The sequence below is a fragment of the Natator depressus genome, chromosome 18 (assembly GCF_965152275.1).
Source record: "Natator depressus isolate rNatDep1 chromosome 18, rNatDep2.hap1, whole genome shotgun sequence".
NCBI classification, from domain to species: Eukaryota; Metazoa; Chordata; order Testudines; family Cheloniidae; genus Natator; species Natator depressus.
Window position 1 is genome coordinate 15,707,562 of NC_134251.1, and position 17,110 is coordinate 15,724,671.

General features: G+C 45.1%; 1 protein-coding gene across 2 annotated transcripts in view; it reads right to left on the bottom strand.

Moving 5' to 3' along the window:
- The window catches only part of C1QTNF12 (C1q and TNF related 12), a 38,137-nt gene extending 24,497 nt beyond the window's left edge, over positions 1 to 13,640 (bottom strand). The window contains exon 1 of one of the 2 annotated variants that reach the window (XM_074975292.1): positions 12,313 to 13,640. In XM_074975292.1, the coding sequence (XP_074831393.1) occupies positions 12,313 to 12,483 (171 nt within the window). In that variant the 5' untranslated portion in view covers positions 12,484 to 13,640. The remainder of the gene's footprint in view (positions 1 to 12,312) is intronic. The other variant, XM_074975291.1, reaches the window with a different exon arrangement.
- Between the last annotated feature and the right edge of the window lie 3,470 nt (positions 13,641 to 17,110).

Consider the following 17,110-nt stretch of genomic DNA (forward strand, 5'->3'; position numbering starts at 1 on the left):
ATGGTACCCCACTCGGCCTTCCTATGGCAGGATAGGACATTCTGGTGGGAGTGGTTGGTTCCATGCAGAGTTATGGAGAGGTAGATTCTATGGCCTTATTTGAAATGGTCCATCATCTTTTTTAACTTAACCCCCCCCCCCCCCCAGCAATGGTGTTTTGTAAGGAAAGATGCCAGGACTCACAGCCATAAGCAGTGAAGCCCTTTTATACAGCGCAGAACATATACACTATGGGAAGTGCCATAAGACTTCTCAGCAACATAATACTCCCTGCCAACATGCCTCAGTCATGAACGGGAAGGATTACTTTGAGAGGCTAAAAGGGATCTTATCCATTACCAGTTCCAATCCTGGATCCTCTGTATTCTAAGAAATGGGGTCTGTCCTGATGGAGAGTTTTGCAATTTGGCCCCTTGTTTACTGGGAGCTAGAGCAAGACTTCCGTGTTCATCTTGCAAAGGCTGCCTGCCCAACAGCCCGCAGATGGCCTCACCTGTTGGTTGATATTCAGCTGACTTAGGATTGAATTTTTAGCTGCATTGTAAAGGCAGGCCGAGTGGCCCATTTGTTACAAATTTTTTGAGCTGTCCAATCCCACCCCCGCATCAAGAACAAATGGACGTTGACTTTTGAGGTCCCAATCCATTTGCATGTCAGTCTGGCAAATTTCCATCACAGCGAGGAGAAGAAAATACAAGTCCATCTCGAGCCCCAGTATTCTCAGCCCCCATCAGAGCAAACTGACAGCCCAGAGATTAATGAGTCATGCCTTGGAATTTAGACTTGTTAATGAAAGAGCTGAAGAGAGGAAATACTGGAAAGAATGCATCAAATCTGAAAAAAGTGTCTATTGTCGATCCTGGGAATTCATCCAAGAAGCGAGTGCTTTTGCGCTTTGCTTCCCCCTCCCGACTAGGTGGAAGCCAGGGTGTGGACCAGGAAACCAGTAAAACACAGCAGTGAATTTAAAAGATATTAGACAGGACTCCTAGACCACTAAGAGTCCATTTGAGTCTGAAACAAGTAAATAGCAATTTATCTAGTAGCAGATCGGACAACATAATGGAGAGTGGGAAAGGGACAAAGTGGGAACAAGGGGGAGGGGAAAGGAGAAGTCTCTCAATGTTTCAAAGTTAAAATCTTCCATTCAGGAAATGTTCCTTACGGCAGGTCTACACTAGAAATTTACATGGGCGGAGTTGCACCGATGCACGTGCGCCACTGTATTTGTCTGGTGAAGACGCTCTAAGCTGATGGGAGACAACTCTCCCATTGGCTTCATAACTCCACTTCCATCAGAGGCAGTCGCTGGGAAAAGCTCTCCCACCAACACATTGTTGTCTACACAGGTGCATAGGTCAGTATATTATTCATCATTCACACCCCTGAGCAATGTAGGTATACTGAAGTAATTTTGTAGTGTAGACCAGGGCTCAGTCTATCTCTGCTAAGCATTGTGTACATTTGCAATGCTATATGGAGGGGTGGTACTGATCAGACATGCCAGCTTTACCCAGGGTAAATCGATATGGATGCTTCAATATCTGCAGCGTTCTTGCTCCCGAGAGGAAATAGCTTGACATTGGCAAAACATCCAGGTTTGCTCACTGTTCCATCTCATTTAGCTGCCTAAAACCCGACGAAGAGCTCTGTGGAGCTCGAAACCTTGTCTCTTTCACCAACAGATGTTGGTGCAATAAAAGATATTACCTCCCCCACCTTGTCTAACACAACAAGCCCTTTCTGGAGTACTACCCCTGTGCATTATTTTAATAAGACCGATATAACTGTCTTAGATGTACAGATTGTTTTCACCCTGAAGAATCCAAAAACACGTTGCCAAAAATGCAGTCACCCCTGAGGTGGACAGTATTAGATAACTGGAATATAGCACAGTGCACAACAGCAGTAGAAGAAGGAAGCAGGGGCTGGAAATTTTTGACTAAAGACATCAGGGCAAATCCTATCTTTATGTCCACCCTGAGAGAAGACCACATTTTGTAAGGTCTCATCTGAAAGACCCCTGGAAAGTAAACTATCTGGAACTCAGTTCATCTCCTTCTGAAGGATGACAGGTTGAGTCGAGTCTGATGGAATTCCATCTTGTGGTTATTAAGAATGTTGTTTCAAAGCTGATGCATATCCAGAAAGCTATTCCCCCCAGGCATGAATCCTGGCACCCGGGTACATCCATCCATTGATCAGAGAGATGATGTCACCACCATTCTTTTTATTTCAACATCATGAGTCAATAGAAGATTTACAAGCTGCTAGACAGCAATCAATCAGAAAGTGACAAATGTTTTGTGGAATTGAGGGGGGAGGGCAGTGTCTCAGAAAACCTTGGCACCAAATCCATGTTTCTATCTTCTCAACAAATGCTTGCAGGTGATTTTCTGTTGGGGCATGATCCACAGACAGAATTCACTCCCACAGAATTGCTCTATTCCAGCAGCCCACCTTCCCTCCAGGTAGACACTTGTAAAATACTGGTGTCTGTACTGTAAGCCAAAGTGTGGGCATCCTGCATCATTTTTCCATATTGTTCGTGCATTCTACTGTCATCAAGTAATTAGTGTCAGAGTTACGGCTGCCAGGTACACTCCCCCACGTACTCAGGTTTAGCAGACATCTTTGAAATGAGAGCAGGACTAACTATTCATAAGAACAGGTTTCAGAGTAACAGCCGTGTTAGTCTGTATTCGCAAAAAGAAAAGGAGTACTTGTGGCACCTTAGAGACTAACCAATTTATTTGAGCATAAGCTTTCGTGAGCTACAGCTCACTTCATCGGATTACAGCTAGCAAACTGTTCATTCCAGCTACACCTTCCACTATTTGCTATCATGGCCGGAATTTTCAAAGAAGCCTGAGGGATTTAGGCACCAATATGCCACGGAAAGTAAATGGGAGCTGGGTACCTACATTGCATAGCCCCTTTTGAAACAGGAGGAAGGAAATCAGAAAGGCCCTGTGAAAACTTCTGGTCCACATCTTTTCACCAAGAATAAGGATCTTGTCTAAGAACAGGGACAAAGGTTGTTTCTGAACTTCATGGCATGGAAGGGGGTTCAGATCTGAGATTCCAATTCAAGCCCATCTCGGGCACTGAGTGGATGCAGCATCTCTGTATCTTACTTTAGGTCAGTCATGCCCAGCTGTGTTTGTTTATTAATTTTCTAGAGGTTAAAGTCTCCCTATGAAAGGGCTGGCAAGTGTCTGCCTGACATTCGGCCAAGGGAAACTGGTGCCTTTCTTCCCCCAGTGAGTGGGATTTGTGGGTCTGTGGTGCAGCTCACGCAGCAGAAGGAAATGGCCTATTAATAAATGTGCCTGGCTCAGGTGGTGCGGTATATTCCCTCAAAACAAGACAAGAGCGCGACTGGATTCCAGCGGAAAGGAAGGCAGGATTATTTGGTCCCTGGTGGAACAGGCTGGCTCATGTGGCAGAAGCTCAACAGTGTCACCTACAGGCTGGTTCCTTAGGGATCAGAATACACTGAGCCATGCTAGCAAATAAGGGCCCAACCCAAGGATGCCCATTGACTTCATTGGGCTGCAGGTCAGGTGCAAAGCCCTCTCCCTGCTGCTTAAATAATCAGCTGACAGGCAGATGGTCCTGGGCTGACCCATCCATTTACAGTGAAGATGGATGACTGTCTTCAGCCTTCCATGTGCTGAATGGAAGTCAGCCAGAAAGCAGACACCCCACTGGAAAAAAAGCCCAGATGGCACATCCCAGCAAAACAAATGACAAAGAAACCCTCCTGAAGTAAAAAACCATCACTCCAGCAGCTTCCTTGAATTACAAATCCCTCTGCAAGGCAGCCATGGCACTCCCCAATTTCTCCAGCGCAAGGGTGATTGACGGTTAAAATGAATGTTCCATCCTTGTGGTATTATTATTTAATTACTATGGCATGCATGAGCAATCCTCGGAATAAGCATGCAAGCCTCTTTATTTTTCTTGGCAGAGGCAGGCTCCGGCAGCCAGAAAGAGCTTGCAGCCAACTCAGGTATTGCCCAGGACTGAGAGCGCTCTCTCTCGAAATCCAGGCAAAGCAAAGGCTGCTGCAGGAGATGGGCCGTGCATCATGGTTTGCTGTTTATAGGCCCAAAGCTGCCCTGCTGGAGGCGGTGGAAGATTTCTCGTTGACTTGGTCCTAGGGGCCTGATCCAAAAGGCCCGTTGAAGTGTTTAGTGGACTTTGGATCAGACCTTTTAACATTACTTTGCAACCCAGATACAAAAGTGTTTCTGCTAGTGCATGAGAACCAGACTGTGAAACAGACAAGAAACTAAAGCTCCTAAGGTGCCACAAGTACTCCTTTTCTTTTTAAAGCTCCATCGTGTCCCTTATGGTAGATAAGAAACAGACTGGGCTGCAACTGGGTGATCGGACAGACGCTCTGATGCCGTCTGGCCTGGCCTCACCCATCATGGAATGAACTGTCGATAGCACTGCAGGTTGAATCACAGAGTGATAGAAAGGTAGGACTGGAAGAGACCTCAAAGCGTCAAAGTTTGTATCCTGAGCAAGATGTGAACTTCCCGGAAGTTAAAGTGCATTTGGGATCCAGTTGGTTGATGCAACTCTACTGGAAACCAAAATGAAACCGACTAGTGTTGTTTCGGCATCTGTGCTGAGTGAGTGAAATGAAAAAAGTGAACAAACTACTTTACAAGGCAGACAAGTCAACATTAAATACATTCCTGCTCCTTTAATAACTTCACATGTCATTAGTAACACAGGAAAGGATCGTGAGGGGAGGGAGAGAATGGTTGTACAGTGGCAGTGCCCCTTACCTTTGAACAGGCTAACGAACTTGTCTCCCACCAGGAATCACATTGGCCATGATTCTCCACTCCTTTGTCCCCCTCTTCACTACAGTCAAGCATTTTCTTCAACGAAGAACCACAGTATCTATGGTTTGTGTCACTCTTCTGATAAACTGAAGTTAACATTCTTGGTTTAGGAAAACAAGCCCTGCTCTCTTAATAAATTAACTAACCTTTGACTAGCCACAAATTGGGCCTGATCCTGCTATTGATGACACCAGTTTTACAGCAGCGTGAAGCCCCTGGACATCAGTTACTCCCGATTTACACTAGCAAGAGCGCAATCAGGCCCATTGTACAATTAGTAACAAATGACTTACCCCAGTAAAGTATTTTGTTTGGAACTAGTTAAAAATGACATATCGCTGTTTTTTAGCCTGACAAATCCCATGGCAGCTACTAATAACTCATGGTTACACACACTCTTGGTTATTAACAAGACGTAAAACCGAGGACCTGACCACATGTGGTTTTGAAGGATCTCATGAGAATTTTCACTACAGCAGAGGTGTTAAGCTCAGTCTCCTAGCCAAATCCCAACTGGAATTCCTCTCTAAAATGGCCCTCTGCTTTTAACTGGAGGAATTCTTCTTCATTCCAACACTGCTCCAACACTGTTGTGTCACTCAGAAAGTTGCCTTAATCCACTTTGAGGGCATGCACCTGTCACCGTTACTCCCACAAGGAATCCCATTGAAGTCAGTAGGCCTACTCGCAGGAGTAAGTGCTAGTCCGGGTAAACAAAGGTGGCAGAGTTGGACTCGGAGCTAGCTGTATTGAAGTGGCAGGTGAAGAGATCCCTGAACTTACAGGCAGAGCACGGGTTGGGAAAGGCACTGCAGAAAGGGAAGAATTAGACAGTTTAGACAGAGCTGTACTACACTGTGCTCATAGGATTCCAACTCCTGAAGAGAAATCCAAGTGAGGTCCTTTGGGAAATAAATAATATTAGTTCAAGAAAATCTTGCAAGCTGCTTGCAGACTGAAAGACCAAGTAAGTCCAACTATTTCGTTGCTCTGAATTACTTGCTGAGGGCTGGGCGTTACTGGTAACACCATTCTAAGCCGACCTCAAATGGGTGATGAACAGCACATACCCTCTTCTCTGTTACAGCTCCCAGCACAGTGAGTCAGGCATGGACAGTAATGACACAGGGTATCAAACACCAACCCTCTAGCCTGAGTGGGTTCTACCCATCTCTGACAGACAGCTTTGGTTATACCCATAGAGCTTGTCATGCCAAGAAAGTCTCCTTGAATTGAATTTGAATTAAGTGCACCATCTCCCAAGCGAGGCAAACATGCACGTCTCATGACCACAGGTGGTATGTGCTTTGTGCTACTCCAACGGACCGGCTAAATGGAAGGACTGTTGGGTTTTGGTCAGGATTCAAACAGAAAGGAAAAAGTGGCATAGAAGTAGATCGAGGGGGGAGGAGATTAAATGAAAAAGTTCAGGTAGACCAGGTCCTGGTTATTTTTCAGGAATGGGTGAATCTGTTCAGCTAAGACAAGAACTGAACCAAACCTTCAACCCGAAACGTTGCAAAAATTTTTTTGGTGAGTCTAGTGCTGGAGATCCCAAGTTCAGACCCTGCTAGTAGCCCCATGATGTCGGTCGCTACATTTGCTTTTGCTGGCTGCTGTAAAAGCCTGACTTGGGTTCTGCCATCAAAAGGCTCCCCTAGATTCTTTTCTTCAAGTGGATCAAAATGAGGCTCCAGTAGCTAACAGTGTCCGTGGGAAGGATCAAGGTCTAGTTTCTCACTAGACCTAGTGCCTGGAGCAGACGTGCCTTTACATTGTTCACGAACCAGTTGGTTCACTGGTTGTTCAGGGGTGGGGGAAGGAGGGAAGATTGACCCATTACACACAAACCCCTCAAACCTTTGAAATTCCCATCTGTGTGAATCCTATTAATTTGCCATGGACAAACTAAGCTCCAAAGACAACTTGAAAGCTGAGCAGAGTAACATAGCTGCCCTTCAGTTTCCATCTGCCTGTTCACCTTAGGCTGCAGCCAGTTCCGATTCCTATGGCTGATGGAAAAATACAAACTCTGTTAGCTGCAACCTCCATCCTTTTCCCATTCTTGGCTTCCCAAACATCCTTTAATGGGAGCTGAGTGCAAGGATAATTAGCTTTCTGCCTGCAGCCCTGATCTTATCAGATCTCACAAGATAAGCAGGTTCACACCTAGGCGCTACCTTATTGTGGGACTGCCAAGGAAAGACCAAAGTGGTGAAGGAAGTGGTGCTGGTGGTGTTGAATGAGTGCCCCAAAATAGCACACAGGGGAGATGCAAAACCAGGTACCTCCTGCACACTTCATGACTATTAAAAGATACATAGACACTTCTGGCACCAACTCCAACCAGGGTAAAATTCCTCAAATTCTCCCCACAATTTCAGTGGGATACACGATATTCTCCTCATTCTACACTGCTGCTGTTGAACAGCGGAGGTGTTCAACCCCAGAGGTGGCTACATCACAGTGATGAGCAGAATGTGACTCCTGCATGGGCCAAATCTGTAAAACGCTCCCATTTGAAAGGCCCTATTAGAAATGACCCTTTCCTAGCCAGCTTGCTTCATGCATTCCCAGGGCACGCAGGGCAGCTCTTTAGCTAGATGCCAGTGAAGGCAAAAAGATGATGACCAAGTGAGCACTAACCTCTGTCAGGTAACATGCAGTCCAATGTCCTCATTATTCACGTGTTGTGTGTGAAAATAATCTAGTCTGCTTTTAGTATAACCTGTTACTCTTCAGGTGGTCAGGGTAGGCAGAAATTAGCTCACAAAAGGCTTCTCTTGCACCCAGTGCAATTGCCCAGGGAGATTTTTAAAACCATCAAACAGGACAACACACCTAGGCAGGAGGCTGTGGTTTCAAGCCCAGTCATACCCGAGTGCTGCAATATAAGTACAATTCTTGTTTCCAGCAGTTGAATCTAAGTACAGATCCAGCTCTGTTCGGGTATTTTTTAAAAAACTTTTTACAATAGATCCTGCCTAGAATAAAGGATTTAATAACTGATTCCTTCGGGGGGAAAACATAGATCAGTTACTTGCGCTAATGTAAAGCCATTATCTTGGGACAGGAGTTAGGCGAGGGGCACTAGACATTTCAATGGCTTGGTAATAGGATAAAGAGCATTAACTTCCCCTGGCAGCCTGTTCAGATCCATCCCAGAGCAGCACTGGTCAATAGCTACCACATGATGGCTGTTTTGGCATTGCCAGGCTATCTTCCCATCAGACAAGTGACTATTCCTGAACCCCTCCATTGTTGGATGTGGGTGGATCAACAGTAGGGAATGAACCTAGGGCCTCTGTATCTGAAAGCATGAGCCTCTTCTGGCTGAGCTGAAAGAGCCAGTTTTGTTAGCCAAAGCTCCTTGACCTCAGGCCCAGCCTTCCCTAAAAGGGGACCGAGCACCATACTGAGTGGGTGTGGATACCACTGGCAAGCTCAGCAGTGAAGCTAAGGACTGAATGGGCTGTGGAGACAGAATTCCCCTTTTGTTCCTGGAGTGGTCCCTGCACATCAGGGTGAGGGAGCCTTGCACTGCCTTTGGAAAGGAGGGTATAAGCCTGGCTGGTGGATGACATGGGGGTGGCCAAAGCACCAAGCCAAACTGAAACGGGACTGCCTCACAGACAAGTTTCCCTGACCATCTCTATCAATTTATCATGTCCTTGGCTTGGAAAGTCCATCCTTGGGCTAAAGACAAGAGCTCTTTGCACATACTTAACAAGACAAATCACTTTAAAAATGACCCAGCAAGGGGTGGGGGTGGGGGGAAATGGGATTTTGCCCTTTTTAAACATGTATAGTATTTCCTCCTTAGGAATATCAGGAGTGTCAAGTGCTCCACTTCCCAGATTTAGTTAGAGGTCTCCCTGGATGATTCCAGAGAGCTGTGTATGTTCAGAGGCCATGTATGTTCAGGGGCTCTCTCAGCCCCTAATTGAAAAGGCCGGGGTGTGGTCTCACCACAAAGATGGGACTCCCAGATATCTAGTTAAACACATGAAAACACACACTTGAGTTTTAAGCAGCCTAAATAAAAATCACTTCTCTCAGCTAATCAGATTTCACTTCCTTGAGCCTTCTCCAGGTGATCACAAAGTCTTCAAGGGTAAACAAGATCTTAATTTGTATGGTCAAAGACCACTGATTTTCAAAAAGCAACAACAAAAACAAACGGTTAAGCCTTTTTTTATGCACAATACCAAAGGGAAAAAGCACACTGCCAGATTTTTTTTCTTTTCTTTGGCAGGTCACCTTTACCAAATGAGACTCCTCCAAGGTAATAGCTTCAAATCCTAGTGGTGGCCAGAGAGGCTAATTCAGTCTTCATGAAAAAGCAGCTTCTAGCAAGTGATCAAGCTAAATGAGTGAGATCCAGAAGCTTTGATTTCTGACACCCCACCCCTGGAGGTAGGGATATCATCATCCAGCATATGAGAAGGGATACTTCCGAAGTGGGTTTTAATATGTTGAGTTCTAAACAATACAGACAAATCATGTAGTCCTTTACATACTGCTTGATCTCTACACTCAACTAGCTAAGGAGAGTAATTGCCTCTTCAAACCATGCCAGTTACCATTCACCGTAAGGTATGGATTACAAGTACAAACCTCTAATTTCTGGCTACTCATCTCTCTCATCACATGTTTAGGGTATTTAAACAGTTTCTTTCAACTGTCAATCACTTTGAATTGAAAGGAAGAACCAGGGGCCTGTTACTTCATCCTGACATTTTCTGCTGAGTGGGTGCTGGGATCCGCATTTCCATGGCTAAGGGGAAAGTATACTTTTGCAAATTCTCCATAAAAAGTGAACTTCTACTGTGATCAAACACTTAGGCAGCACCAGATTTTAAAGGCAGATTTAAACAAAAGCTTTGGCAATTTAACCATGCTGTAAAATATTATTTTCAACTAATGGATACTTAGTCTTAACTGCATTGAGCTGCCTGTGCCTACAGATAGGCAGCTTAGTACAATTGCATCTAATGCACAGTCTGTATTAAAACATGTATCATATATTTCATGCAGCAAGCTGTGCACTGGTTGGCTAGAGCCTTCCTCTCCAGAGCTGAAGATACTCATTTCAATGGCACTGCACACACAGTGCACCTTGTAAAGCATTTTGTGATCTCGAGATCAGGTATGAAACCTCTAGACTCCTTGGGCCCACAGATTCAAAGCCTGACAGGGTCAGCTTCAGAAGTAGATATGTAAAGTTCAAGCTGTTTATTGTGTGGGGTCTTTCAGATGAGACCTTAAAAACTCAGCTCCTGCATGGTCCTGTGGCAATTTACTTAATTGCTTGCCCTGGTGTCCTTGATCAAAGTGTGGCAGTTGACATTCACCCCAGAGGTGGATGCAGCTCAGTGGTGCTCTATGTTTATAGTTTGTCTATAACCCCTTGGCTCATAAGGTGCTATATAAATGTAAATACAATACACACTCAGCCACAGTCTGGATATATTGCGAAACAATCCTTAACTAGTAACTGAGACTTCTTCACTTTATAAGATCTCTCCATATGAGAAGTTCAAGTTGCAAACTTTGGATCTGGATATCAAACAAGATCCGGAGTGTTTGAATTTAGCTTTGGCACTTTATTTCAGAGATGCTGCCTTCACTGCACCACCAACCTGTTATAGCAGCCAAAAGGTTTGCCATAGAAGCAGCAAGGTAGTTCAATTTGAGAAGCTGCAGCTTCTAAACAGTGTGTGTGTGTGTGTGTGTGTGTGTGTGTGTGGCCTTGAAACAGCTACACTACTTCTAGCAAAAAGAAAAGGAGTACTTGTGGCACCTTAGAGACTAACCAATTTATTTGAGCATGAGCTTTCGTGAGCTACAGCTCACTTCATCGGATGCCTACATTGCTATATCAATTTCAACCCGGACTAGATTTTGTTTAAGTTTGAAAGCAAGACACACACTGCTAACGGTCTGATAAATTACTCAGCAGGCCAAATTCATTCCTGAATGGACTGCTGCGGAGTTACACCATGATGAATTTGGGCCAGCGTGCAGAAGGAGAAGGACACATTTAAAGAGTTGACTGGGAGAAGGGACTGAGATCAGGAGCATGAGCCCGCCAAGAATTGACAAAGTCTGCAATAAGCAGTGCAAGGTTAACGGAAGAAATACAGCCTATATTCCCCTAATGATCACTTAAGAGCAGCCACCAGCTTTTTAATATAGAAGACAGTTTCCCAGACCTGCCCAACCTTAACCAATTATTCTCACAATGGCTTTGAATGGGATATTTAGAATGTCAGCCCAATTGTTCCAATGCACCCTCCCAGCCATCCCCCAGTTTCTGACAGGTTTGTTCCTCCGTTGCTATAGTGACTGCCGCCCCTAATGCTCGTGATCAAAGAAGTCACATTTTAGAGGTCATCCACATTTGAAACAAGGGACATTTTTGTGTGTGTGTCAGAGAGAAAGGGACTGCGTGATGGAGGAGGTTACTCCCTTCTTTCTCACCGCTGCGGTTCCCTTTCATTCTGTCTTGCTCCTAATCCCAGGACCTGCTTTTAATTCCACCCCATCACTCAATGCGAATTCTCAGTGGCTGTATCTTAAAGGGTTTCTGGGATCCCTGAACAATTGACCTGCAAATTTTTGCAGCCTTCAGATGGGATTGATTCTCACTGACACTTACTGGGAAGGGTCCACCCTGCAGAACTGGTTCACTTGCTGTGCCTGGTAATACAGCATTAGCAGGCATTAATGTACTAGCATAGTCTATGCTGATCTTTCACACAAGGATCCTACTATATACATCTGCCTTCATGCATTATTACTACAGTCTCAAATCCTTCCCAACACACACAGCTATTCGATATCTCCTGACAGAGGTTGTCTGGCTACACTAGGACTTTTCTGACCTGTAATTCCCAATGTGTGCAGTTTCCCTGGTGGAAGCTGTAGTGCAGACAGGGCTCAGACATACTCAGGGGCTCAGAGCACTGTCATCTAAGTCTGCTTTCGCATCGTATCCCACGCTCAAAAAGCGTGCGTGCAACAGACGCACACTAATGATTTTGGAATGTTAGCATCAGGATGGCCAATTGACTCGGGGCTACCCGGATATCCCCTTGGAAACTAACAGCTGTTTTCGAGCAAGGATAATTTGCATACTTAAAACAAACTTCCCGCAAACCAGGTGCCTTAATAAATGATCAGATACTACCAGGATGGGCACATTAGTAATGCAAGTAAATAAAGTAATAAATCATCATCATCCCTAGCATTCTGGTCATCTGAGAGGGTGCGGGGGAGGATGAGAAATCGTGCCACAGAAAGAATATTCTAAACACCTCTCTCTTGCAAGAGGAAGGGACTTTGTTAAAAGACTGGTTGGATCAATGAAAAAATAATCCAACCACACATTACATCCAGAAACTACTCAGCGCATTGACTACACGTGGGTTACTTTAATACATACCTTGGGATGCCCATGCAGTTCTTCACTGTTGGACAGGGTCGCATTGAAGGGCTCTGTATACTGATTGGGCTCTTTCATCTTCTTTCTCTCTTTCTTTGCTGCCATCGCTCTAAAGAGAGAGAGCTGTTGGCACAGAAAAGTTGCCACAAGGAGCCAGATCCAGCCCCTCATTTTGGCTTTTTCTTAGAAGGGGGTGTTGAGTTGAGGCTGAATACTCTCCAGGAGCAAAGCGAAATAATAAATACAGATGGCTCTTTTCTTTCTTTCTTTCTTATTGAAGTTACTGCTGTTGAAGATGATCCACTCTGGTAGATGATGTCAAATCAGCACGCGCCAAAGCGCTTGTCTCTGGAGAGATCCTCTGTTCAAGTTGGATACATTGAACCGACATGGATCTATTTGTTTGCAGATTCTGATCCACAGCTGCAGTTTGATCAGGCAAAGGGGGGTGGGGGGGAAGAAGGAAGTCAGTCTGCTCAGCCCCGCAGAGCTTTCATAAATGGAAACTGTCGTGGAGATTTCCCCCCAACTCTGCCTTAAAAATTTTACCCCACCCCCACCTCCACCAAGTCTTCAGATCTCAATTAAAATTCACTCAACTATGAAACCTAGAAAGTCAAATGGCTCAGGGCAACTGTAGCTCAGGCCAGAGCTGACAGCACATAAGCCCAGGAGGGGGGTTGTGGGTTTGTTCCTTTTCAATGGGAGATTTCACCTTCTGTCATTTAAACCCGTATGCACCATTCAAAGGGTGCCTCAATGGGGTCCGCCCATCCTCAGCTTAGTTGTGGGACCCCTTCCTTAATGACCAGCCCCCATCGGTTCTCTCTTCTTTCATCAATGCTGGACGACGAAAACCCAAAGCTGCTACAATCGCTCTTCTCCTGGAGAAGCAGAATGTGTCAGAATCCAACCAAGGACTCAGTCCTCTAGGGAGAGAATTGATCTCTCGCATGCATCAAGACTTAAAATTGGGAGAGAGACAAGGAATCCGAGATACCTAGGTCTATTAGGAGCAGACAAACTTGTCCCAAGCCAAACCCTGTCTGGCTTTGTCTTTCGTTGGCTTTAATAAGAGGACGAGCAATCCGTTCCAGTGTTGTAAACAGCTGTCAGGATGTGGAGTCTTGTGTCTCCCATCCTAGCTCCTTTCCACCCCATGCAAGATTTCAGGTACCTCTCTCTCTAAGTTTCGATCATCTCTGATTTCTCTCCGTGCTCTTTTTTCCAGCTGCAAATTGGCAAAGCCCTCCTCAGCCTTTGCTCTATCTCAGCAAATAAGTACTTCTTTCCTGAGTGTTTCCATCAACTTGAAGAGAAAAAAAAAAAAAGAAAAAAAGGGGGCGGGATCACATTCTAATGAGCTGTCAAGCCTATTCTCTTCACATTCCTATTAGAGACGCCCTGTAAGTGGACCTGGCCCTTGTGCCAGGGAGATTTAAATCAGCACCCCCCACCACACTCCCCTTCATTATCTCAGAAAAATGGCAAAACTGCCCCTGGGAATGGGGCAGCATTAGAAGTATGTGGCTTGGAACTGAACTCAGCATCACAACAGACACACATCCAGATGTCAGGGCTCCTCTTTTCCTCTCGATTCAACTTCGCTCCATGCAAACGTTTTTCTCCAAACCCCCTCAGATTCACTGTGCCTTTAAATAAAGGCCGTGTTGCCATTCCCCATTGCCTTCCCGAGGAAGATCTCGAAGCACTTGGCGGACGTGTGTGGGCACGTTGTGTTAACCAATGCCATGCGAGCTAGGGAATAACAACCCCCCCCCCCCTTTTTTTTTTTTTTTTTACAGATAGGGAAACTGAGGGACTGACCCATGAACTGGCACAAAGTTGCCCAGCAAGGCAGTGGCAGAGCTAAGAATAAAATTCAAGATGCCCTGACTCCCAGTCCTCTGCTCTATCCACTAGAGTACAAGGCAATTCCATTTTCCTGAGTATGACTCCGTTTCATGACTGAGATTATCCTCCAAGTAATACAACTTAGCACTTGCACAGCACATTTAAGCACAGATCTTAAAGAGCTTCACAAAGGTTGGCCAGGATCCTTACTCACCACTTTGCAGATGGGGAAACTGAGGCATAGAGCATCAAAGCAACATTCTCCTCCCCACCCACCCACAAATCAGACGGTGAGTCAGTGCCAGAGCTGGGAGCACAAACCCAGATCTTTGAAACACAGAGATAGAGAAGCTAAACAGTTAACAACCTATCACCTCCCCCCCCCCCCAGCTCACATTCCATCAAAACTATGTGGCAGTCTTATTTGTTAATAATATTTAACTTTCTTTGGCGCCTTCTCATACTTAAGCCCTCTTTTCAGGTTAGTTGTAGACAAGCCATGAATTTGTAAAAGTGCACTTGATGACACATTAATAGGACAATCTGTCATATGGCAGCTAAACAGCCCTGACAGATCCACACACCATGGAAAGAAATGACATTCTCGAGGCCGGAGTGGGGCGATTTCTTTTTTAGTCCGCTGGTGCAGGCTGTGCTGGGCTGCACGCAGTGTCCCCTTTCTCATCCCTAGCGCCACATGCTGAGGGCACCCTATGCCCATGGGAAATCCGCTAGGGGCTTGGAGAAGGAATCCTACCCTCCCACCCCAAATCATTAGCAGATCCTACTAATCGCCTATGTGCCCTTCTCCACAATAGGCTGACCCACCCCCCATCCAACCTCTCTTGCTGATGCAGAGACACAAGCAGCCTGCCCCACTGAGTATAAGAGCACCCCAGCAGCTCCAGGGCATGAACCTTGCGCACCCATGCAGACACAGGACAGCGTCCAGGCAAAGCAACACCAGGCCATCCACCCAAACAGAACCGCTTTGCAGCTCGCGGCACCTTCCAGCCAAGGATCTCAAAGCACCTGAAAACACAAAGCCTCATACCCACGAGGTAGGCAGCATTATACCAATGTTACACTGGGGGAAACTCACACGCAAGAGTGAAGGGAGCCACGCACTGGTACATAGAGTCAGGAATAGAAGCCAGGAGCCCTGGCTCCCAGTCCCCAGCCATTATCTACGGGATTTCTAACAGTGAGGATTTGGAGCAAGCCGCATTAGCTTCTCAAATGTTGGGGAATTTAGAAATAGCGGAGCTAAACATAGCTAGCAAGCAACAAGCTAAGAACGTGCATTGTCAGACGCGTATGTTACTGAATATTAAAGCCACGCAAACTAGTTGAGAGGGAGAATTTTTCCCAGCTTTACCCCCTTTGGAAATTGTACAGTCATGTGCTCTGGTCACCACACCACACCCCCTCCCTGACTCTCATGAATCTTTACCTCTGTGATTCACCTTTACTTCCAAAGTGACTTTATCTTGCCAACAATGACAGGGTGGGAATTTCCAAATCTCAAAAGATATGAAGAAATTTGGAATCCCCCAGGCACTGCTTGCTCCAGATATAGTCAATGGGGCCTAGACCCTAGGCCTGGGTGCTAATGATCCTGTTTTCCATATGCTAATGCATTAGTGGGCCCCATACCATACACTTCTGCAGGTGCCAGGTTACACTGTTGCTGCATGGACTATATAGATCTAGAGGAGAACAACTTGGATCAGCCCTGAAAGCCGAGGTCTTTGGCTTACCGATGCCCCTATCCCATTGTTTAAACCCAGTCACAATTTGGGTGCTTACACAAACAGCTTCACAGTCCTAGGTCAAAGGGTTATAGAAAGTCTGAAACAAACAGCAGCTTCAAAGAAAGGTCAAGGGTTTGGGTTACTGCAATCACCTTTCATAACATACTTTAGCATGACAGAATACGCCACATTCAATATTTCGGGAAGTCTCCTTCCATGGATCCCTTGTACGCTTCTAACGTAAACACCCTTATATTCTCCACCCATCTGGTTCCAGATCTCATTTAGAAAGACCTAGATGGTGTTACAGTGCCACCCGGTGACTAAGCACCACAATTCAAAAGGCACATCTAAGCCAAGACTCAATCTTATGATATTTGGCATTACTCTCGAGTTTCTCTTTTCATTCTGTGCCCTTAAAACATGATCAGGAATGTGGCATGGGGAAAAGGACTTAGAGAATCTCAGTGAAGGGCTCCATGTTTTTATTTTATTTCTAAATTTTGAAGACAACAAAATCAGATGGAATGTTTTTAAAGGTTATAGGAGCAATAGGGAAAGGTGCTTTTGTTTGTTCCCAAGTAACTTTAAAAACAAGTGATTTAAATTAAAAAAATAAAGGGACCATTGGCAAGCAATTAATGAATAGCATAGTCTGATGGCTTTTATCATCTTGCAAGAATGAGAAATTGCCAAATTCTTTCTATTTCAAAGCTACTGTAAGATCAAGAAAAATTCTCAATTATTGTACAGCATACATCCTAAATACATAATTACACAACAGGTCAGAATGGTTCATTATGGAAATGGGACATATGGGGGGGGATATTTAGGGCCCAGTCCAACTCCCACTGAGACTTTCCATCTTCACTGGACCATTAACCAAACTGGAACAATCCTGTAATATGAGGGGAGGGGGTTAAAACCCTTTGTAATCATTTACTCATTAAACCAGAATAGCATCAAAAGATCTGTTCCCATCTCCTGGAGTATTACACATTAAAAAAAAAAATTACCTAAGCAGAGATTTCTCTGATAAATGGGAAGAGTTTCAGCATCTGGTGAATGTTATTTTTATGATTTATGGCTTTTTTAAAAATTCTGGGCTTTTGATGGAAGGACACACAACCTACAAACAAGGAATTTAGAGTGAGGCACATTTTTCCTTCCCTACCAGTTCCTTTGCTGCT